General features: G+C 39.8%; 1 protein-coding gene across 4 annotated transcripts in view; it reads left to right on the forward strand.

Moving 5' to 3' along the window:
• Positions 1 to 24,063, forward strand: part of ZFYVE28 (zinc finger FYVE-type containing 28) — a 147,275-nt gene that overhangs the window by 98,483 nt on the left and 24,729 nt on the right. For 2 of the 4 annotated variants that reach the window (XM_059845312.1, XM_059845313.1), the window contains exons 8-9: positions 4,990 to 6,354; positions 17,794 to 17,898. In XM_059845312.1, coding sequence (XP_059701295.1) covers positions 4,990 to 6,354; positions 17,794 to 17,898 — 1,470 coding nt within the window. The remainder of the gene's footprint in view (positions 1 to 4,989; positions 6,355 to 17,793; positions 17,899 to 24,063) is intronic. The other 2 variants (XM_059845315.1, XM_059845314.1) reach the window with 1 other exon arrangement.

Raw genomic sequence — 24,063 nt, forward strand, 5'->3', positions numbered from 1 at the left:
TTGGTGGTGCAGAATCAAGGAGATTGCACATCAAGAGGTGCAGAATCAGAGAATCGTGCCATTTTCAATACACTGAAACCTTTCTCCATCATTGACCAGAAATTAAATGCAGCATACATACTCTCTGTTTTAAAGAATTGGGTGGGGCAGTGTAAATTTGTTTTCTTTAAATTAAGTGTGCACAGTGGTTGGGGGGGAGCTGGATTCGTTTTTCCAAGGTGGCTGTGTTTAAAACTTTGAGTTGATTCAAAACTGTGGCAGTAAAGGAGTCAGTGCAGTTTGTCACATATCTCAGTGTTGATTTCTCAGTGTGGGTGTGTCAGACAGATCTGTGGACTTTGGTGAGCAGAGCAGGGTGCAGCAGGAGTGGGGGGATGTGTGTGGCATCCCTGTACCTGCTCCAGGCTCCTACAGTGGCAGCTCCACTGAGGCACCTGGTTGTGCTCCCTTTGGAGCACGGACTGGAGCACAGGCTGGCAGTAGCAATGAAGCTGTTCTCTGACAGCAAGGCAGTTTAAAATTCTTGTCAGAATAGGAGCAAAGTCAATGGAGGAGGCTTGAGGAATGTGCAGGATTAGGGGGTCTGTGGCCCTGACCTCTGTTAAGCTGAACTTGTCTGTAAAGACATCTGGCCTCATGTCTTTGAAGCTTTTTTGTCACTTCTGTACCCTGGATATTGGCAGTAGAGTAAAATATATTCATTGGTTTTGCAGTAGGCAGAGCAAATCTCTACTGCTGCTTGTAACAGGCAGAGCACAGCTGAAGAACTTCCTTTGTTTTTCTGAGAGTAGCTGTAAGCACTGGAAGAAGAATGCTCCTTGTATTTTGAAAGCTAGATTGCCTTTCTGTGATACAATGCCAAAAAGAGTAAAAAAGCAGTTGAAACTTCAGCATGGACTTTTTAAAATTCAGTATTTTCTGAAGCCCTTGTGAGAAGAAAGCACACTGCTGCTCATCAGGGTGGATTGCAGAAGCTGACTTTACTTGTGGCTTCTGAATAATGTAAGCAGAGGAAGAAATCCTTTTTGTCCATATGAGCACAAAGAGTTAAAGGTTCTTCAGCAGAAAGGAAATGAGCCACTGAAGTAGCTACAGTTTAATTAAAGCTTAAAGTTTATTGATGACGCCTGATGTTCAGGTTTTTAGTAGTGAAATGTCACATTTCTTTCCCTATATTGGTTAACATTCATTTTCAGTATCTTCATAGTCATTTTACAGCATGACAGATTGGCAGTGAGTCCTGTATAATCTAATGTACAGTGTATCTAAAAGGTAGCTCTTGTTCAAACATTTGTCATCCTTAAAAATGGTGAATCTAGGGAATTTTTAACCAGAGAAGTGAAGATAATTACTTGAACCTCTTTTAGAATAAGCTGTATTTGTTAATAGCAAAATTTCCTGTGTTTGGATTAGGAAAATGAGCATATTCCCTTTGAATTTAAAGCAGGGTTACTTCTCTACTGAAATTACAGGGCTGGTAGACTACCATGTGTAATTCAACTGGTTATGTTATTCCTCCAAGGCTGCATGGATCCGACTCTCCTAAAAAGACATGAGGATTGTCAGTTGATTCCACTGGTGGTTGTTGTTGTTCTTGTTATTTTTTTTTTTAATTAGGCTTTATTTACTGTCCTCAAAACTGCATAGAATTGCTCTTCAATTTTGGGGTGTTGTTATTGGCAGAAAGAATTTATTACTCAAGTCCATGGAGCAAGCTAGTATAAAGTAAATATGTGTTTCAGCACTGAATTTACAGGCAATGTGTGAAACCTGCATTGGTTAGGTCTGAGCAGCCAGGCTCACTGAGCCTTGGAAAGGAAGCAGAGTAGCTCTGGACACCCAGGCATTCAGTAATCCTGGGTGCTGCCATGTGGTGTTCTGTTCTGAATAAAACACCAAAATAGATGCTGGAAGTCCAGAGATTCAATCTTAGATTTTCCCTGGGCCCAGTGGATCGTTCTCAATTATGCTGCAGGGCTTGGATGGAAAGCAAATTCCTTTGGCTGTTGCTGGTGCTGTCTTTGTAGAAGTTGCTCATTTTTTTTGTTTTGAGAAGTGTGCATAACTGTGGTGTGTGGAGAAGGGTAGCTGATGTTTAAGCAGTTTTCTGTTGGTCAGTTGCTGACACACAGCTTTTAGTTTGTGCAAGAAAAGCTCCCTGTGGATTGTGGAACACAGGGATGCTGCCTTGGTTCAGAGATGCCTGGCTGCTGGCAGCCAGTAGGATGCACTCACAGGGATCCCTGTGGGTCTGTCCTGGGCTTTTGTATTTCCTTAGGACCCATGAGGAGCCAGGATTCTCTACTTGATGCACCCTGGCCCAACCCAGAAATTTCCTATGTCTTTATACCTTTGAGTATGTGAGGGACAAGCTTAAACCCTTCACTGTTACATTTCTGTGCTTACTTTTGTTTGTTGTGGTTTTTTAAAATGAAAACCCCAAATGTTTTTAAAATCTCACATTACTTTGTTTATGCTTATAAAATTCTACATCGGAGTTTCTTCACTAAAAAAATGGAAATTCCTAATACAAAGCCTCATGTTATTATCATGTTATTCTGTGGGGGGTTTTTTTATCCTATTGGTATAATTATTTCTAGAATAACTGATGGTAACACTACTGTTTTTATGTTGACCTTAAAACCTGAGCCATTCTCAGTTTGTTACTAAGGTGATGTTCAAGTGCCTCATCTCTTACAGACACTGATTAAATACAAAATCCGAGTAATATTGAGGTGGTGTCATTACATACTGTGCAGACAAAAGAAAGGAATGTATAGGTATTTAAAATATTCAAGTGTGCCAAATAGCAGTACTGCTTTATAGATTATTAGGCAAGTGGGTCTAAGAAAGATTGCCTATTTTCCTTTCTTACTTTTTTAAGACTGAAAAAAATGGTCAAACTTTAGATTTGAAGATGCAGATAGAATGATTCTAGGAAATTCTGACTTCTCTGTTACAGAGTGTGAAAAGGGAGTGCAGTTGTTTTTATAAGTAGCACTTCTGGAGGCCTAGAACTTTTTTCAGGGTCACATTACTCATATAAAGCAAGATTTTTTTTTTTTAAAGAAATAAAATCTTAATTGTGTGGAATGTACATAGCCATAATTTTTTCTGACTTAAGAATGTTTGTCTAAACTGTTAGCTTTTTCAAACTATAGGTAGCTGACATGCAGGTCAGATGCTAGTGATGTATATTTTGAGCTATTTGAATAACTGGTAGTACTTGCAAAAATATTTGATCTTTGAGTTAGAAAGTTAAGAATGTAAACCACTTACTGGAAATCAAGGTGTGAGATGTATTGAATGTTTCTTTGGTGGTTTTTGGCCTCTTTTTTTACCAAAATTACTCCTTTAAGAGAATTCTTTTAATATGTGCATATTATTATTCCAGCTGTATGTTACCTGCTTACAAATTAGTCCTAAATACATGAGGAATCATGGACTCCTAACCTCTGTTGAACAGGTCTTGCTTTTCCCATCCATTCTTTTAAGCTAAAATGCACTTACTGATCTTTGGGAATGGTGGCAGCAGTTCTTGACAGAGGATGTTTGTATATGTGACTTCTAATTAAGAAGGATATTGTAAATCAAATTAAGGCCTAAAATTACATGCTGCTGTGTCTGCAGATCTGTTTTTAAGTTATCAAGCACTTAATAACACTTTGTTTTCAGGTGCCCATAGTCCTAAACTGCAGTACTGAGGACACTTGGTAACACTGGGGATGCTGCATGTCTACAGAAAACACAGTTTGCTGAACTGCTCAGTGTTTGCTTCCAGACCTGCCTTGTCCTTAACATCGTGCAGGAGCTTTAGTCCTTAATGACCTGGTGTTGTGGCTTCACCCCAGCTGACAGCTCAGCCCCACGCAGCCAACTTGCTCACCCTCCAGTGGGTCTGGGGAGAGAAGCAGAAGAGTAGAAGGGAGTAAAGTCATGGGTTGAGATAAAGACAGTTTAATGGGTAAATCAAAAGCCCCAAACAAGCAAAGCAGAGCAAGGAATAAATTCAGCACTTCCCCAGGCAGGTGTTCAGCCATGCCCAGGGCAGCCAGGCTCCATCACACGTAACGGTGACTTGGGCAGACAAATGCCACCACTCCAAACAACCCCCCTTCCTCCTCCTTCCCCCAGCTTTATGTGCTGAGCCTGATGCCATCTATATGGTCTGGAATATCCCTGGGTCATCTGGGGTCAGCTGCCCCAGCTGTGTCCCCTCCCAGCTCCTTGTGCACCCCCAGCCTCCTCGCTGCTGGGGTGGAGTGAGGAGCGGGAAAGGCCTTGGCTGTGTGTGAGTGCTGGGCAGGAATAGCAAAGACACCCCTGGGTTAACAGCACTGCTTCCAGCACCAAACACGGCCCCATTGTAGCCACTGTGAAGAAAATTAAGTTTATGCCAGACAAAGCCAGAAGATTGAGTTCAGTGTTTGAGGCAGGAGAGAGCCAACTTCCAATCCCAGTTTCAGTGATCTGGCTTCCAGATACCAGTGGTGCATAAGCAATATTACTATTTTATTGAATTCTTTTATCTGACAGTGTAATGCTGTGAAACTTCTGCAGTACTCTTTTGCAGAATAATTTTCTGAATCAACTTGAAGGATGGAAAATTGGTTTGCTAATCAAAGTCAAATTTGTGAATTAAAAAAGTAAAATGATGAAATAAATCTAATTGTGGGTGACATTTTCACTATAAATGATGGGGAGGGGAAAATTTCCATTTTTGTGTGTGTTTTGGTTTATTTTGAGGCTTCACTGCAAGCATGCATATAATTTTATGCCCTCTATTTGCATGAGTAATCTCAAATTCAGGCATCAGTAGTCACGTGCTCTGGATATGAATGCCAAATGCACTGAATTACACAGTCAAAAGTATTCTGTGCTCTCAAGTTCTGGATTTCTGCACTAACAGTAAAAGCTTTTTTAAAATCTGTAGCATCAATGCCTCATGATTATAAATGACAAGTGATGTGTGTATTTCTTCATTTTCAGGGATCTCCTTCAGACGCTGACCGAGGATGAGCTGCACACGCTGGAACGTAACCTGTGCATCTCCCAAGATGTGGATTTTCCCGTCAGAGCAGATCCTGAAGTACCCTCTGTCATTACACCAGGCATAACTGCGACTTTGCCTCCTAAGGAACTTTCAGCAAAAGCTGAGAACACAGAGGCTGAGCTGGCTTGTTCCATGCAGTATGATGAGCAGGAGCTGGAGCAGCTGAACAGGATGGTGCACAGAGTTGGCGACGAAATGTCTTCTCTGCTTTCCCCTCCAAGCATCTGTCAGTCTCCAGCTCACAGACCTAGCCTAAGGAATAGTTCTAGCACAGAAGCTTCACCAACAAGACACCATCTTGACAACTTAACTGATGAAGAGGACAGAGTGTTTTTTATGGATGACCTAGATGGAGCAGGAGAAGCTCTGGCTGGGTTGGATTCAGTCAGTGATACTTTTGCTTGGGTGAATAACCCTTGCCACGATTCAAAACAGAATCTGCAATATAGAGATGCTTTGCTTTATGAGAATGGCCATCAGACAGAGGAAACTTTGCTTTTAAAAGATGCTGAAAGTGTCTTAAGCAATAATAACAATGTTGAAGATGGAAAACAGATGCCTGGCATTTCAGTTCCAAATTCGTGCAGCTGTCTGGAAGGTGCAGACTCACAGTTATACCTCAATGGCTGGGATGCGTACGCCGACGACGCGGAAACGGCGGAAGTGATAGCGCACAGGACGGGGGGAATGAAAATATCTGCTACTGTAATATTCAATCCTAAATCTCCTTCTAGCTCAGAATCCCCAGTAACAACCCCAGAAGCAGCTATTAGCTGTATTCCTGGATCTGCTAATCCATTAGCAGATGAGGAGGAGGATGAGTCCCATAAACTCAGTATAGCTGCCACAAACTGTCTGATTAATTCCTGTGTGTGTTGTGGCAGCTGTGAAGACAGCAGGGAGGACGGTGTTGAAGGTTTAAAGACTAAACATTCTGCAGGAGGTGTTGTAAATGCTTCATACACGTTAGTAAAGTCTAAGGAAATGGACCATGTAGATAACTTGGACAATTCAGTCCCTGAGCAGGAAACATTAAAACCTGAAACTTCTGCTTTGTTAGCAGAAAGAGACTTTGGCAGTGAAGAGCAAAAACTGCCAGTCTCCTCTAAGTGCCTGGCACATTCCTCAGGTTCACAGGTAGGAGTAGAAAGTGACTCCCAAGGAGAAGCAGAAAGCATCTCAAATCAGCAGAAGAAGTGGGAGAAGAGGAAACCACTGTGTGATAAAAAAACGGACTACAACGAAGATGCTAGTAGTGAAAGGACAGCAAAGGAAGATGTAAAGTCAAGATCTAGTTCAAGGTAAGAGCAACTTAATGTCTTGGTAGTAATTTGCATGTACATAAATTCCTGTATCCTTCTACTACAGTGATTGGTGTATCCTTAATGTTGATTTTAAGAACAATAGAATGTTGCAGGATTAAGGAATTTATCCATATATATTTTTTAATGCAGATAACTTTTTATTGGACATCAGCTTTTCTGCAAAAGATTTAGAGATCTGAATTTTAATCATCCAGTGTCTCTGTATCATTGAAATCAATGTTACATTACCTGCTTAATGTATCCAAGAGGGCATTGCTGCTAAATGGTACCTGGGTCATTACTTCCCTTGTCCTCTGCTGTTTTATAGGAGAAGTGTGTCTGGCAAATACTAAAAAGTTAACTTTTGCATCAGTGCATGGGATTAAATGGTTATCTAAACACATTCTACCTTGGCTTCATTTGAGAGAAAGGGGTTGATGTGACCATGTTGCCTGTGGGCACAAGCATAGCTGTGAATGTGTGTGCGCTGGAGGAGCCCAGCAAAGTGCAAAGTGACTCTTAAGCCTGTTGGACCATCTCAGCCAAAATGATTGAAGAGTGGAGGTCATGAATTAAGGTTCTGTATATTTAATGACAGTAAGGAACTTAGTTGATAGCAGGGAGATAGCATCATAATACTTGTAATAAAGAAAATGCCACACTTCAGCTCGACTTTGATTATACACAAGGGATCTTATACAGATCAGTGAAAAACCTGACTTTGTTTTGGTTTACTGTTTAGAGGATAACCTGTTTTGTAGTGAGACCTCAGTTTCCCTGAAGTTTTACTATCTTGAAGCAGAGGGAAGACATTAGAGATGAGTTACCTTTGTTTTCTGTATTTCTGTGATAGCTGGCTTTCTGTGTGTGTGATTTGTTATGTTCACAGAGTTCAGGGTAACACAGTGGAGGTAGCTTGAACCACAAAGCATAACCACAATATAAAAGCCACTGAAATAAGTGTACCAATTGAATTATGAAATATTTTAGTGGCAGTGGAAATAGAATCATGAGTTCTTTGGCCTGGACCTAATTGTTTTTACAGGTTAAATATGACTTAGCATGCACCAAACTCAGCTTATCTTTTTCATTATTCTGACTATTTGCTATCTTAGGCTTGCAAGTGTGATCATAATCAAGGCCTTACAACAGGGTTTCTAAGTGGACTTCATTTTAAGATGTAATTCACAAGTCCCTTTGACATTCCATGATTTTGCAGCACTTCAAATGGAATACTATGTAAAAGTAATCACTGTGTTTAATCAGTTTCCTCATAAATAATACAAAATTCAGACTATTTGTCTACCAGTTTTTGCCTTGAGTAGGATATTAAATGAATTTTTGAGAACAGGTCTGAAAAACAGAATGAAATTATATATCTCTGTAAGCTGCTATTTAAGCTTCCCATGTTTTGTGAATGTAGTAACTTCTCCACTGTCTTGTCCAGTCTCTGCTAATATTGTTAAAAAACTTTATCTGAGAATTGTCCTTTTACAGAGGGTTCTGTAAGTCTGCCTTGCCATTTGCTTTTGTTTGCTCCTGATTCCTGTCTGGCCTCTCCCGCCTGTTGTGATTTTGTAGACCTAAGTCACATTTTGTCAATGTGGTTACTTTTTCAGATTGGAAAAGTCAGAGCCTGCTTGTTCAGAGGTTGTCCACAAATTGTCCATACCTTTGATCATGTCTTATCTCTTGCCCTAAACAGTTTTCAATTCTACAATTTCCTCTTAGCAGTAAGTGAATCAGAACTGCACTTCCTCAAGATACGAGCAAACTGTGGATGTGCACAGTGGCATAATTGTTTTCAGTTGTTTTTCAATGGTTTTCAGTATTTGGCTTGGAATTCTTACTAAGTGGTGTGCTCAGGTTCTTTTTGAAGTTGTCTGCTAAAGCCCCAGGATGGTGCTTGTGGTCTCAGAGGCTGTGGTTCTGTATCTGATGCTAAAGTTGTTCTCCATGTGTTTACCTGTGAAGTCTTGCCTGTTACTCAGACTTTAGGATCCTGGGCAGTTGTGCAGTCTGTTCTGGTTGTTACCCTGAGTAATTTTGCATTGGTAGTAACCTGTCAGAGCTCATTGCATTCCCTGTTTTTGCAGATCATACACAACAACAAAGCTCCCAGGGTGCTGAAGAACCTCAGCCATGAAATCCCACCTTTCTGAGAAGTGATTGTTTAACAGCTTTTCCCAATTTGTAACTAAGAATTATCTGTCCTTTTTGGGCCCCTCCCTCTTGTTCTTAGTTTTAGTGGCTCCTTAGTTTTCCTAAAAGCCCTTAGTGAGGTATTTTGACAGAACCTGTTTGGAAATCCAGAGGCTTGACAGATGAATCACCGTTGTTCACAAGCTTCCTGACCCCGTGACAGAGTTCCCAAGAGGTTCCCTCTGCAGAAGTCACCTTACTTCTTCCCAGACAGACCTTCATATTGTTGTCTACTCATTTTAGCTTTGGATACATTTTAAGTTGCTTGGTATGATCATCAGGCTCACAGAGCTAGAGCTGTTTGAATCCCTGTGGAGTCCTTTTTTTTTTTTTTTTTTTAGGGATGGCCAGCTTTAGACTCCAGGCATCAAGGAAGTTTTAAAAGAGAGCTTAATAATTCATCTTATTCATTCTTGAGTTGTAAAACTCTTGGGGGAATGTTTTTGAATATTTTGTTAGCAGGTTAGTTGGATTTGTCTGTTTGCACCGTAGCCTTTTACACAGATACTTTGCTGATTACTTCTGATTAGCTGTATTCATTTTTGAGACTACAGTACATCTGTTATGATTGTCAAGTGTTCCACCTTTGCAGCAGTACAGCAGTGGGGATGGAGGTATTTTGTTACTAGATTGTTGGTACTTTATTTGGAAGCATTCTAATAGCAACTCCTTGGGTATGTTCTGTGAAAGATGGAGATGCTGGGGTTCTACTCAGAACTAGATTAAAAAGTTATATATGGATAGATCCTATTTTTGCCTTAAATGGGTATATATACAAGATTGGGGTCTTGCCTCTGAATCACTAGTCATGTTATCAGGAAAAGAGATAATTCAGTTACAAAACTTGTGGACCTCTCCTTACTCATGCTGCCTGGGCAATGACTAATCACTGCTTTTTGATGGTATTTTTAAATTGACAGATCACATTAGGCTTCTGTGACTGCTCCCTATTACATGCTTGTGAATGCCAGCTTAACCATAGGGGAAATGTTGGAGACAGTAGATTATTTTCAGAGTGATGGACCCATTAGCTAGAACAATAAGCAATCTCATACACATGGAATAGCTGCAGGATAGGCTCATTTATCAAGTTGATAAATGTATTTACTTTCTAGTTACTGTAAGTCACCAGGTAGAAGAAAATTTTCTTTCCCTTTTCTGAATAAAGCAGCTCTCAAATGTGAGTGTTGTGATACAAACCATTTGTTTTAGTAAGTCTAAAACTTATTTTACTACACAATATGACATTATAGGTGTAAGCTCTGTGATCCAGATGGGTTTACCATAATAATCCTTGTGTCTGAAATAGCTGGTGTTTCATGCTTCTCTGTCTAGCCTCAAAATTCAGTGGAGTTTAAAATAAAGATTAAACATTCTTCTACTAAAGATTTCATAGAATCATGGAATAGTTTGGGTTGGAAGGAACCTTAAAAATCTTGTTCCAAACCGCTACCATGGGCAGGGACACTTCCCACTGGACCAGATTGCTCAAAGCCTCACCCAAGCTGTCCTTGAGCACTTCCAGGAATGGGACCTTTGCAGATTCTCTGGGCAGCCTGTGCCAGGGCCTCACCATCCTCACAGTAAAGAATTTCTTCCTATCTAATCAGAACCTTCCCTCCTGCAGTTTGAAGCCTCCCCTCCTCATCCTGTCACTCCCTGCTCTTGTAAAAAGTCTCTCTCCATCCTTCTTGTGGGCTCTCTTCTGGTACTGGAAGATCCCAGTTAGGTCACCCTGAATCCTTCTCTTGTCCAGGCTGAAGAATCCCAATTCTCTCAGCCTTTCCTCATAGGAGAGGTGCTCCATTCCTCCTGGTGGCCTCCTCTGCACTTGCTCCAACAGGTCTATGTCCTTCCTGTGGTGGGGCCCCAGAGCTGAATGCAAGCAGTGCTGCAGGTGGGGTCTCACCTGAGTGGGGCAGAGGGGCAGAACCCCCTCCCTCACCTGCTGCCCACGGTGCTTTGGCTGAGCTCAGGACAGGGAGGTTTCTGGGCTGTGAGTGCCCATGGCTGGGTCATGTCCAGCCTCTCACCCACAGCACCCCCAAGTCCTTCTCAGGGCTGCTCTGGATCTGCTCATCCCCACCCTGTGCTGCCACTGGGAGCTGCCCTGACCCGGGGCAGCACCAGCACTTGGTCTTGTTAGAGCCCATGAGATTCCCATGGGCCACTTCTCGAGCTGTCCAGGTCCCTGTGGAGGGAGTCCTGTCCCTCAGGTGTGTCAGCTGCACCACCCAGCTTGGGATCACCTGCAGATGTGCTGAGGGTGCACTCAGTTCCTTCATTTGTGTCATTAATGAAGATATTCAGTAATTCTGGTCCCAGTAGGCTCCCTGGAGGGACACCACTTGTCACTGATATCCAGAGCCATCGCCCACTGCCCTCTGGATCTGACCAGCCAATTTCTTATCCATGTAACAGTCCATGCACTGAGTCCATCTCTGTCCCATTTACATCCAAGGGTGTGCTGGGGGACTGTGTCAGAGGCTTTGGAGAAGTGCAGCTGAATGACATCCCACAGCCCTTCCCTTGTGTGCTGATGGAGCCACACCCTCACAGACAACCATCACTGGATACTGACAGGTCTCTGCTGCTTGGCTTTTTAAGTGTTAGCTGATTTTATGTCCTTCTTTTTTATTTGCTTGTATCTCAAAGATATAAAACACCAACAGCACACAAGTCTTGTGCAGCAGTGCTAATGAGATGCAAATATGAGAAAAGCACTAGCAAAGGTGCAGTGTCTGACTTGCTGAAGGGACAAGGTGATGAATAACAAAACAAACAGTTAAAGGGGGAAAGCCATGTAAGACTAGAACATAAGATGATAAAACTACAAAAAAAACCACCATTTGGTGTTTTGGGGTGAAAAAGAATATAAGTTAACCCCAAAACCAAGCTTTAAATCTCTATCTAGTATTCCTTGTTTTTCAATTGGAAGCAAACTATACTGATTCTTTTATTTAAATGTTCATTTAACTATGAAATTCTTCGTGCTCTTTCAGAGAAGAAAGAAAACTACAAAGAGGGAAGATATTTTTTTGTGTGTATTTTGTAAATATTTGTCTTTCAGTTCATTCTGGAGCTGAGGAGTCCATGTAAACCTGCTAATGTTTTATGAAGTTGGGCAGCTTGTTTGATCTTGTCATACAATGCTGGTGTTTTCATGTTTTCGTCTTAAATACCTGGTTCTGTTGCATGTTTGTTTATCTGCATACTGACCTCAAAACAGTTCTGCTATAAAAAAAAGGGATTATTAAGTGTAGTTTCTCACTTTTCCACTGCAGGTCTATTTAAAATTTCTACCTTGAGTTTTACTTTTTTTTTTTCCATTTGCCTTGATCTGTCTGAATGTATTCTTGATGAAGCCTTTTGCAGTGACAGTTTTCAAAAGGAGCTGCAGTTGGTAGTGAGGAGAATTTCTTCCCTTCTCCCTTCCTGCAAGCTCCAGCTGTGTCCATCAGCTGTTGGATGCTGGCAATGTTTGCATTTACTCGTGGGGGCTAAAAATCAGAATATTTTGCCTTATGCTCTTGCAGTATAAGGAGGAAGAAAGAGGTGTCCTTGGAAAAGCATGTTTTGCTATTTGTTCATCTGTATTGCAACTCTAGAATAAGAGGAATAATTTATTTTTGAGCTTGGTGTTCAAGTTGCCTCTTTTCTTAGTCTTTCAATTCTTTAATCCTAAATTGTATATATTGTACAATATTTATGTATTACAGTAGTCTGTATTGTAATATATTAAAAATCTTATTTCCTCAGGATATTAGTATAACTTCATTAGAAAATGAACACCTGTTTCAGACAGTTGGTTTCTAATTTTGATTTTTTTGGCCTGTACTTTATTTTGTTCACTCCTTAGCAACATGTGACATGTGCACATTTTCAATACAACAACTTTAGGATAAGTCATTCCACCTTTATAAATGCATGGAAAACAGCCATTCAGCCATTTGTATTTGGAGGATGGCTAACATTTGCTACAAAAAACAAAACCAAATTCTTACAAAGTACCTTTCTAGCTTGTCTGAGTTTCTAGCTTTTCTACAAGTATTCCTTTATCAAAATTAAATTAATTTATATTGAAATTCGAATTACCTTGATTAAATGTCTTAAATTCATGCTTGTTCTAATATTCCCTTCACAGTAAGATTTAAGAAAATTGTGTATATTTTTACAAGAAAATGTTGGCTTTTCCATGAAAAATTAATGGACAGCTGTTCAAGTTCACATAAACAAAAATATGTCTATTTATTGTCTTGTGCTGATTAGTCTTTTAACTGGCTGTTCAGGAAAAAGAAAAATTTTCACCAAAAATTCTCAGCAAAAAGCAAATACTACTTGATTAGGAATCAAACATCAGCCTTTAACTGCAGTACTTCCCTTAAGCAATCCTTTATCTGGCTGTTGGTTGAAGTTCTTTGTTCCCCTTCTAGCATTCTGTTTATTGCCTTTGTGCAACTAGCCAAATTCAGATTCAGTATAAATTAATTTTTTCAGTCCCTCCTCCCCTTCTTTTTAACAATGCAGGTCTCAAATTTGAAATGGCAATGTTTTACCTTGCCTGTTAACTCTGATTTTGTGCAGTATCCTGTAACACAACTGCTGTTACAAAGCTTTGGTGTCACTGTTTTATACCAGCTTCCCTTTTACTAGGTCCAAATATCAATTGAAGCCGGGAACCATATTAGCTTTCAATGTAGGGATTCCTGAAATAACATGTTAAAAAGTTTTAAAAGATAATTTTTGAGTGGATTTGGTGTGACACATGAGGCTTTAGTCAGCCCTCATGTAGTGAGCCAGTCAAACAATACTTGTGCCAATTAACTATTGTAATATGAAATGTAATTGTATTCAATTAGTAGCATTCATGAAGAACCTGTCCCCTGAAGCAGAGGTTTAATTAAATGTAAGAGGCTAGAAACACATTCCAGTAGAAAAAAGCATGGATAAAATAAAGGTGGCTTTCAGTTTGTTTTTTCTTTTTAGAATAGCTGCAAAGAGTGGCCAACAGCTTTCAGGGAAGGGTTCATTGGTTCAGTCTGCCAGTGTTCCATGAAATGAGGCAGCCATAACACCCCATGTCACTCTGCTCCATGTCCTCAAATCTTTATTCTGTAATTTTATTGGAAGTGCTGAAGAATTATGTTTTGATGAGCATGGATAGTGATTTTATCCAGTGCCAGAATGTAATTTTTCAAACAGCACTGTAGGCATTTAAGACCTACAAATGAAAGAAGCTTTTGCCACATTCCCCACTTTCAGCAGTCCAATGAATCCCAATCCAAAACAGCATTATTGCAAATGAGCATGACGTGGTGAAGCTCAGGTCACCTGTGGGCTGATGTGGGAAGGAAGGGTTAGCAGCTCTCAGCTGCAGGATGTGGCTTTATGCATGGATTTTCTCTTATAATTGTGCTAATGCAGGTGTGTGTGCTGAGCCATCATCAGCTGATAATGGGCATCTTGAGATGGGAAAAACAGGTCCATTCACTCAGGATCTACCAGCACCTTGGAAAAGCAGAGAGGATCTTCAGGCAGACATTAATATGAACAAAACTCTATAGTTATCCTAAGACTGTGTGTACTGAGAGGGAAAGCAGTGATTATTAAAGGGTTTTTTTTTAAAGCTAGTTAGAAAGTATAAAACAGTTACCATTATTGCATTCCTATTTTTAGTACTAAATAAACACAACTTCTTATGTCAACAGTTAAAGCCTGAATATGAATCAGTAATAAGCACTTTTAAAATCATAAATACTGTTTCCAGTACAATGAGTCAGTCTACAGGGATACACAGGAATGAGAAAAATGTTTCCATGTTGTAATTGCCTGAACTACACAGAGTTTATTGCAACAAACAAATGTCTGTGAGTGTGGTTTGTGTCAAGTGTGTTCAAGCAGTTTGCATTGCCAGATGATGACTGACTGGATGGATATCTCATCCTGAAGTCAGCAGATTGTTCAGCATGGTCAGGTTTGTGCCCCAAGAGAAAAATGGAGAAGGAGAAAATTAAGGCATTTATAAAGCAGTTTAGAATGTCAAACTGGGCTAAGACAAGGCTTAAAAATTGGTGAGATGATGAAACTGGTGAGGAGGAGTTGTGCTGACAGGAACTGGTATGGAGTGAGAGAAGATTGAAATGAGAGGCAAAGAAGTGTGGAGGAGAGCTGAGGTGGTGCTTATTGCCTGTTCAGAAGACATCTGTGAAGAGGCAGGTAAAGCTAGCACTGAGATGGTTGATCATGCCAGCTGGTTGTGGGCCATTGTGTTCATCATGCTCCCTGGGTTTCCTTACCATGAATGTGCTTTATTGCTTTGCCTTCTCTCTCAGAATGTCCATTCCACATAGGTAGCTGATGGTAGAAAGGGATTTCATGTCTTGGGACAACGTTGGCAGTGAATAATATCTGCTCTTAGCAGAGAGGTGGTACTTCAGGGTGGTGCTTGGTTTGGTTTATGTTTTAGCCTAGAGCATTTAACTCCTCAAAACTGTGTGTGAACTTGTGAGTTCTTGGAAAAAATTTAAACCCTTTGGGCTCTCTGTAAGAACTTAAAATCTTAAATTCTTTAAAACAAAAAAGTAGAAAACTAGAACCTATGAAAATTGAATTTAAGTGCTAAAATACTGGTAACTGAAATATTTTGATTGGACTGCAAATAGAGCAGGCAGAGCTTCACAAAAGGCACTGAAGGACGGCAAACCTGACATCTTTCAGACAAATTATTACTACCCAAATCAGCTGGCAGGATTTTTACACTGGAAAAATCTGGGAATGCTGGGGAGGTGGAAGAACATACAGGAAGATGCTGAGTTTGCTCCTTGTTGTTGTTGTTTCCTGATTCTCTTGTTCCAAGATTAGTTTATTCTGAGCAAAAGAGTGATGTGCTTCACTTGCAAGAGAGAGGCAGTGATGTATTTGCTGGGAGACAATGAGTTAACAAAATTCCATGGTAAATGTACAAGCAGTTTAACAAGGTTCATTCAGTATTTAGTGCATGGAGGACAGGATCAAACAAAGCTGCAGGGAGGCCCTTTCACTGAGTCTTGAGGTTCAGAGAGGAGTGTGGCTGCAGCTGGATCCAGACTTAGTCCCAGGCCTGATCAATGGTTTGTGTCTAAAGGATTATTTATATATGTGCAGTCAGTCTTTTTGTCACTTAACTAATATTTCTACATTTCAGCATGCTTATTCCCAGTTTCACTTACACAGTATCTGGTGTGATAAGGATTCACTCAGCCTTGAGGAATAATTGTGAGAGGGGAGATCCTGGCATGCAGGCTGCTGCCACACAGGAGAGCTCAACAGGCCCTGGACTCTCCACTATTTTTGGGCTGAGATGAGTGACTTACAGTCATATTTAAATATTTGTACTTTGGCTGGTGTGTGCTCAAGTAGCCCTCAGCTGCTGTGCAAAATTTATGGCCCTTGGCTCCTGTGGTGTTTGCTATCTCCCCAGAGCCCAGTTTGGGTACAGACATTCAGACTGCCATTTCTTGCTTTTGTTTAAAAAGAAAAGGGGGGTGAGCCCACCACCACACCTGCCTAATCATGGTGTGAAATTGTGTGCTAATGGTTTTTTTAATATCATTCAGCTGCTGTAAAACAGCCAGTAAAATTACATTTTAGTGGCATGACCATATTGTAAGATTGGATGGGTAAAGGTGATGAGCTATAAAAGAGTAAGCCTTTGTTTAAATGCATATATCTCTTCATAATGAGCAGAATTAGCAAGGGAAATTACATAAAACGAATGAAAGTTAAATAGATTTTTGTTCAAGTCTGATAAAATTATTTTCTGGTTGTGAAGTCTCTCCTTTCAACTAAAGCATGGTACACTTGGGATTTATTTTCAGATTGGCAGTCAGAAATGAGAAACATGAAGGGGTACATTTTCCAAGTGATTAGTGGGAGGTATGCAAACAAATCCTATTATTTCTTAGTGGGATTAGAGCACACACCTTCCATACACTGCTTTGAAGAATTCCCCTTAAGCATTCTTCCAGCCTTCTAGCTGAAAAAATAGCTGTAATAGTAAATTTGGCAGAAAAAAAAGAGCTTGAAACATAACTGGCTTGCATAGATCTAAAAAGCAAAAGCACATTAAAAAAATCTACTCACAATTGTGGAGAAGTAAGGTGAAATAACCCTGACCTATATAAGAACCTCTCTTTTAACTGGAGATGTTTCTTAGGTTTCTCTTTGCATTGTCCAAAGATTTGTTGACTGAACATTTGAGTTCAGCTGGCTTGAGTGAATCTTCTGCACTGCCTAGAGCCAATACAACTTTGATATCTCTGCTTAAGATTACATATTTTCTTATCTCATATAATCTAATATTTTCTCACTTTGTGGAATTTCTAGTAGCTGAGCAGTAAATTGTTATTCAAACAAGAAATTGGTCTTTACAAGATAGTTTCATAAGCACTTATAAAACTATTTTTACTCCTCAATTTCTAGTGTATGTTGATAATATGATGTAAGATCTGAAATGATGTGCTATTTAGAGGCTTTTCATTAGTCCAGGGATGCCAGAGACAAGTTGTCTACCATTCATTTAAATTAGTCATATCCTTTTAATTGGAACTAGTGGGTTTCTGCTAACGAAGTGTCAGTGGTTTGCCATGGGACTGCTCCTTTCTGGATATCTGTTGGCTCAAAGCACAAAATTTGAGCTACATATATGGCACTTAGAGGGATTGAGCAAACTTAGGGGCAGGTATATTCAGCTCCATCACCCAAGTGTCAATGTTCTGTTTTCTAACAGACCTTTTCCTTCCAATGGGGAGCAAATGTAGGTCAGACTTCTCACAATATTCAGAATTTTTTGAAGTGTATGGATTACTGTGCCTTGGCCTGAAACCCAAGATGACTTTATGAACTCGCAGCTTTATGGCTTCAGTTTAAGGTTATACCACACTTAGCAGCATGGGCAAGCTATTTCATCTATCTCCAATGAAAATGTAACACTCACAGTTGTTTCCTGAATCTTTTATCTGTATGGCATGAATTAAATTGAAGATTGTTGTAAGATGTGTGTCCACTGACTTTGCTGAATTGCCTGTCCTTTTGGGAAGAAAACAGAATAGGTTTGTGTCATCTGAAGAGCAAAAACAATGCAAGTGCCAGTTTATTATTTCTGAATGACCCATGACAAGCCATGACTTACCTCAATGCTCTGGTTTTGCCTTTGCTCGCTTCAGCAGTTCATTTTGTCTCCGTGTGTTTTTCCAGTTCTCAGGATGGCTTACGTGATTCCCCCCTCAGCTCCATCTCCAGCAGTGACTATGAGAGTGTTTCTGTCACTACCTGTAGTCTCTCCAGCATTTACGCTCTGAGGTAATAACATCGCTTTGCAGTCAGATTTGACAATGCTCTTGAGTTGTGCTTGGGTAAAAATTTTCATTGAATTAATCAAGTGACAGCAACACTTCTGAGTATTCTTCCTTTTGAACAACAGGTGCTTCTTGGTTGTTTGTTTTTGTTTTTTAAACCTGCCAGCTTTCTTCAGTGCTGTGACAAATGAGACAACTATTTATGGAAAAGTTTTTAATGCATGCAGGAACCACTTACATATGTCCATGATCTCACTTTTATTTATCCGTGTAGCAATTCTCAGAAGACACTTCAGGTTGTAGCTTGACAAGTTACAAATGTTTTTCTTAGCCAGCCTTTAGCTTTCTCAAAAACATGTCTTTTCCACTTTGTTTTGCCTTGTAAAATAAAAGATGTTCCAGTTAACAGTTTAACTTACACCCTGTTGCTGGCCAGCACTGGTAAGGATACAGTGAAGAGCTGCTTCTGACTTCACAGAATATTCTGGGCTGGAAGGGCCCCACAGACATCATGGAGTTCAGTCTGTAAGTGAGTGGTCCATGCAGGGATTGAAACCATGACCTTGGTGTTTTAAGCAAAACTGGTTTATATTCTCATCTTCTGAAACTGCATGAGAGTTTAAACTTCAGTTTTACTCAAAGCACTTATTGAGCGTGATAGTGAAATTAAGGTTAGGACAGAAAAATGTAACTAAAACATAAAAAGGCAATATTTGCATTTTTCACTGTTTGCATAACATACATGTATGAGAGGTATTGCATGCAATAACATTTTTGCTCTGGTACAGACAGATTGAAATACCACTACTTCAGCTGATGTAGATCATCCTCCACTGCTTCTTGTCCTCTCTTTTTTTTTTTTTTTTTTTTCCCCAGAACTTCATTTGAACTTCAGGATTTTGAAATTTCATCTAGGTTTGGGGATAAAAAGAGGAGATAAGATGGCTTTTCTAATAGTGATAGAAGCAATACTACAAATAACAATTGGAGGTTTTTTTAGGATGTACCTGTCTTCAAGTTCAATTTTTTAGAGTTTTGTATTTTTAGAATAAGGGCGGAAAGAGGCAACAAAAACTGTTCTTCATTGTTTCAATTTTGAATTACATTTCCTTTTGACTGTTCTTCAAACAAAACCCAATTTACCTGCATGCAGCAGTTGCCCTGTTCCAAGTACTGTGCACATTGGAGACTGTTTCACACAGGGCTGTCTGAATGGATGGTGGGTGTAGCCTCAGTGACTCTTCAGGAATAACTGGAGCAGTGAGAATAAGCCTTGATTAGATGCACCACCTCTTTGGAAGGCCTTACTGGACTGCCTTTGTCCATTAGTGTTGCAGTTGCCACTGTATTGGTAGTTAGGTAAAAGAAAGTTTGATTTTTAAGGCAGTATTTGCACATGTGCCTTTGTGCTCTTGCCCGCTGAAAAACAGCATTGCATCATCCCTGGGTGGCTTGAAGAAATCTGAGTTGCCTGTTTTTCTGCAATCTGATGGATATTACCAGAGATGTAGTTTGTGGTCCAGTAAAACAAACCAGCAAAGTGCTTTCTTGACTGTAATGACAGGACTTTCCCCTTTTGAAAGACTTAGTTTAAAAACAGCTAACACTCCTTTTAATGACTCATTAAAATGAAATAAAAGAAAAAAGCAACTCTTTAAGTTCTAACTGCTTCACACTAGTATGTTCCTAGATCTTTGTGTATAGAAATATAATATTCACTGCATCTATTTGTATAATTTTTTAGAGTATGTTATTTTTAGGTGCTCCTGTGTTCTCTCTTTAGAGAGTTTTTTTTGGCCATTGAATAGCTTCTCTAGAGTTGCATTTTTTGTTTACTGCAACAAACATGTTCCTTGCAAAGACAATCTCTAAAATGTTCTTTTCTGAAATAACTGGGTTTTCCATGGTGCCATATGCATATCCAAAATAATACCTGATTTGGGAGGGTTTTTTTTAAATCTGAAATATGCAATTTTAATGTATCTAATTTCTTGATGTTTATACTTAACAACAATTAGACGTTAAATGTAACATTTGCAGTTTTATCTGGAAAGTAATTGGCTAAAGATGGAATTCTTGAAATACATTTATGTGGTCTTACATCCTCCTGTGAAGCATAAGCAATTCCTTTGTGCTATTAAATAATCAGTACTGAGACTGACAGTCATGTTGTCAGATTGCAGCATGTTTTGGGAATACCTTCAGAAAACTGAGCTGTGAGAGCAAAACCAGTTTAACTGCAGTAGTAATGTAGAATGACTTGTGTGTTAAATAGCACAGATGGAATTGGTTTGAAACAATGGAGTATTGAATATATGGAATTCTGTAAAAATGTACATTTATTGGTTTCCAAATTGAGAACCAGGGAGAAAATTCCAACTCTTTGTATCCCAAAGCAGCCTTCAAAACAGTGGGTTTGGTTCTCAGATGGTTTTGCTAAGGAAAGTTTGATTTCATTGGTACCTGATCTATGTAAAACGTTCTTCTTTCTAGTCTCAGAGGTCTGGTGTGAAGAAGTTAAATGTTCAGCCCAGTTCAGAAGATATTTTTTTCAAAATATTCATTGAGCAGTATCCAGACTTGAGATGCCCATACCAGTAGTCAGCTTTGTCAGCAGAGAATAATATGATTTGCTCAAAGTTTGGACCTAAGTTCTCTGAAAGACTGCAGCTAGAAAATACAAGAAAAATGTTGATTTGGGAATAAGGAAAAATAAGTGTGACAGCAGAAGAACAGGGTTGTTACAATTAGTGGATTTCAAGTCTCATTGGAGTTTTTGTTCTAAGAGTGCCAGGGAGAAAGAAATACTGATGAATCTGTATTCAAGGGTTTGTCTGCCTAGAGGAAATTTTACATGGTAAACTTTACCTCTTTATTTTAAGGTTATAAAGAGCCAATAAATGAGAACTTTAAATATAAGTAATAACTCTTAAAACTAACCTTAGTGTTACACTAGATACTTTACCTAGTCAGCAGGTTGGGATTTTTTTTTAGATGTCATTACTGTCTAACTACTGGTGGGTTTTGGTATATTTTTCTACTATTTTAGTAATTTAAAAAAATTGGTGGTGAAGTTTTAGCACATTGTTTACAGTCTGTAAAAGGCAGTATCTGCAATGAATTGTGATAGTTTATGCCAAAACAGCAAGAATCTGCCAGGAATTAGAGTGGGGTATTTATCTAGATACTTCTGTTAGAATATCTGTATTTGTGTATATGTGGGCAGACATTGATCATTCTTAGCATAAAATATTTGTTATATCAAGATGAAACCTCCCCTGGTACAACTTGTCCTCTCCATGGGGCTCCTTGTGGAGAGTCAGCCTCCATCCTCTTTGCATCCACTCTTTATGTGCCGTGATGAGGTCCCCTGGAGCCTTCTCCAGGGAATAAAATGCTGATATAATTCCTTCAGTCTCTCCTCATAAGGCAGGTTCTCCATGATTTTCACGAGCCTCCTTTGGATGCTCTCCAGTCCATCTATTTCTTTTCTCCAACTGTGAAGACCACAGCTGGACACAGGAGTACTCCAGGCGTGGCCTGACAAGCTCTTGGTAGTTTGGGATGGTCACATCTCTCATCTCTGCTAATGGTGCCCCTGTGGGTTCATGCCAGCATCTGATTTGCTGTCATTGCTGCAGCAGCTTCACTGCTCTTGTGCACCAGGACCCCCAGATGCCCCTCAGCAAAGGATCCCAGCCTGTGCCAGGCTCTTGATGTCATCACTGCTGCAGGACCTTGCACTTGTCTCTGTTAAACTCCACACTCCTCTTGCCACCTCCCTTGTTCCAGCCTGTCCTGGTCTGTGAGATGGCTTTCCCTGCTGGCACGTCCACCTCACGCCCAGTGTGGTGTCACCAGCAGACCTGGCAGTGGTGCTCACTCTCTTGTCATCCAGATTGTTTTGGTGATGCTGAACAAGGGAGTCCCATGAACAATGTCCATCCCTGGGATTCCCACTCCTGGCAGGCTGCCAGCCCAGGTACAGACCATGGATCAGCACTCTGAGTGAGAGCTCTGAGCCAGTTTCTTGCCCATCTCTCAGACCAAACAAAATTCATGTGGGTGGACAGTTTCTTACAGAAGCAGGTTTTATACAGTGCTTTCCCATCACTAGAACTCAGTGCCTTGGAAAGGATTCAAGAAGGAAAAAGAACTTGGTTATTCTCCAGGACTGTGAATTATAGTAGGAGAATTAAGTTCTTTCATCTCACGGTCCAGAGCTTAAGCTATCAAAGCTACAGCACAAATTACGTGCCTGCAGGTTCTAGCAGAGACCACAGCTACTCTGAGGACCTTGTAGATCATAACATGGAGTACAGCAAATACATTAACAATGTATTTTAACTGATTAATCAGTCCCACCTGATCAGCTCTGTCTCCAGTTCTTCTGTCTTGCACTTTTGCCTTTGTTAACGTGGTCAGCTCACATTGAAGCTATGCAAAATGACAGATTCATTCTGCATTAATGTTTGGTGCTGTCATTTTTGGTCTGATCAGTGCATTACTGTAGATTTTCTGTCTCCTTTTTTTCTGTAGAGCTGCTCTTTATGGAGAGATTGCTCACAACCAGAAAAAGGCTGTTAGTAATGGCTTTACATGTACTGTACTGCAGTCCCAGAAATAAAGAGCTCGGTGAGCAGAGCTGTGGGAGGAGAAAGGGCTTTTATACCTTGAGCAAATCTGAATCACTTCCACTATAGATGCTACTCCTGCCTAATGATTTTGAACTGCACTCTGTTTGTGTGTCTCTGAGGCAGTGAGAGTCTGTGCTGTTTTGCACAGCTCTGTCACTCAAGCAGTGTGAGGGCAGTAGTAATACAGTCATAAATAGGTTGCTGTGTACAGTCTCTTTGTTCAGCTGCTAATTCCCTTGCCCCAACAACCAGCTGAGCAGTACCAGCAAAACAAAAAGTCAGCTTTGATGAGGTCTGTCAGCTTTTGCTTCTGATTTTAGTCAGTGAGACATGTGTGACTGAAGCAGATGTCTCTGGGTTTTCACCGCCAGGATTCTTCTTGAAGTGTTTCGTGCCTATCTTGTTCTTCACCCTGCAAGACAAAAAAAATTAAATCTCAAAATGGTGTAGCATTTTCTAAGTTATAGTGTTCCTTTCTAAGATATTCTACAGGATATTTTATATTTTGTGCATATCTTTGTCTTTAGTAACAAGTAACTGGATGCAGATTTTATTTTTCCCAAGGAATAACCCAGGCAGCTAATGTTAACAAGTGCTTGTTACAGTGGGAAGGTGAGAATTCAGTTGTTGGAAGTTTTTTGGTCTTTCCCTATTAAAATTATAAACTTCATATTTTAGAGGTGTTAAAATGTTCAATGTGGTTGAAGTAAATATAGAATATATTGCTCTCTGTGTAAATCAAGTGAGATAGGGCAGTATTTTAGGCTGACTAGCATCAGTGGCAGAGGCAATAAGACAGTTCTGGCAGAATTGGTAGACACTCCAAATTTCCCATTTGGGGCTGTATTCCAAGTGGCATATCAAACATACCATATGGCTGGAGACTGACACAAAGTGATCATAATGGGCTTGTGTTCTTGTTTCTACATAGCTCAGTTGCAATTTTCATTTTTAGTAATTTGGCCACAATTATAATCATTTTCATTTTAGTGATGTGTAAAAAATCTGCTGTTGAATGTCACTTGGTGTTCCCTATGATAGTAATAGAACAAAATTACTGTCTTTCAGAAATTAGGTTTTATTTTACAGATTAGTGTTTTTTTCCCTCAGTAAAACCCTTGGAATAGCATGTTTGGGAGTTTGCAGATTATGTGTAATTAAAATCACTATAGTAACTGCAGTTTTTGCAGAGTTTTTGTCCATGTCTAAAGATACATTGTAAAACCACAGTTAGATTGGAGGGAAAAAGAGAGGATTTCCTCATACTTACAGCTGTATTGAAGGTGAAAAATAAAGAGAAAGCTGTCTTTTCTAATTAAAATTTTAAGGTTCCACCTAATGCTTTCAATAGCTTTTCTCAGCTTTGGCTACCACATCTGGATACAGAATTTCTGTGGGATTCTCCTAGACCCTGGGATGCATTCATATTTCTGCTGCTCATTTTTGTATTATTTTTTGTGGGAACTGATGGAAGCAACATGAAAATGTCATGCTGCCAAGTTTCCATATCCCTCAGAGTTCCTTATGCTGGG

The sequence above is a fragment of the Haemorhous mexicanus genome, chromosome 4, assembly GCF_027477595.1.
Source record: "Haemorhous mexicanus isolate bHaeMex1 chromosome 4, bHaeMex1.pri, whole genome shotgun sequence".
NCBI classification, from domain to species: Eukaryota; Metazoa; Chordata; class Aves; order Passeriformes; family Fringillidae; genus Haemorhous; species Haemorhous mexicanus.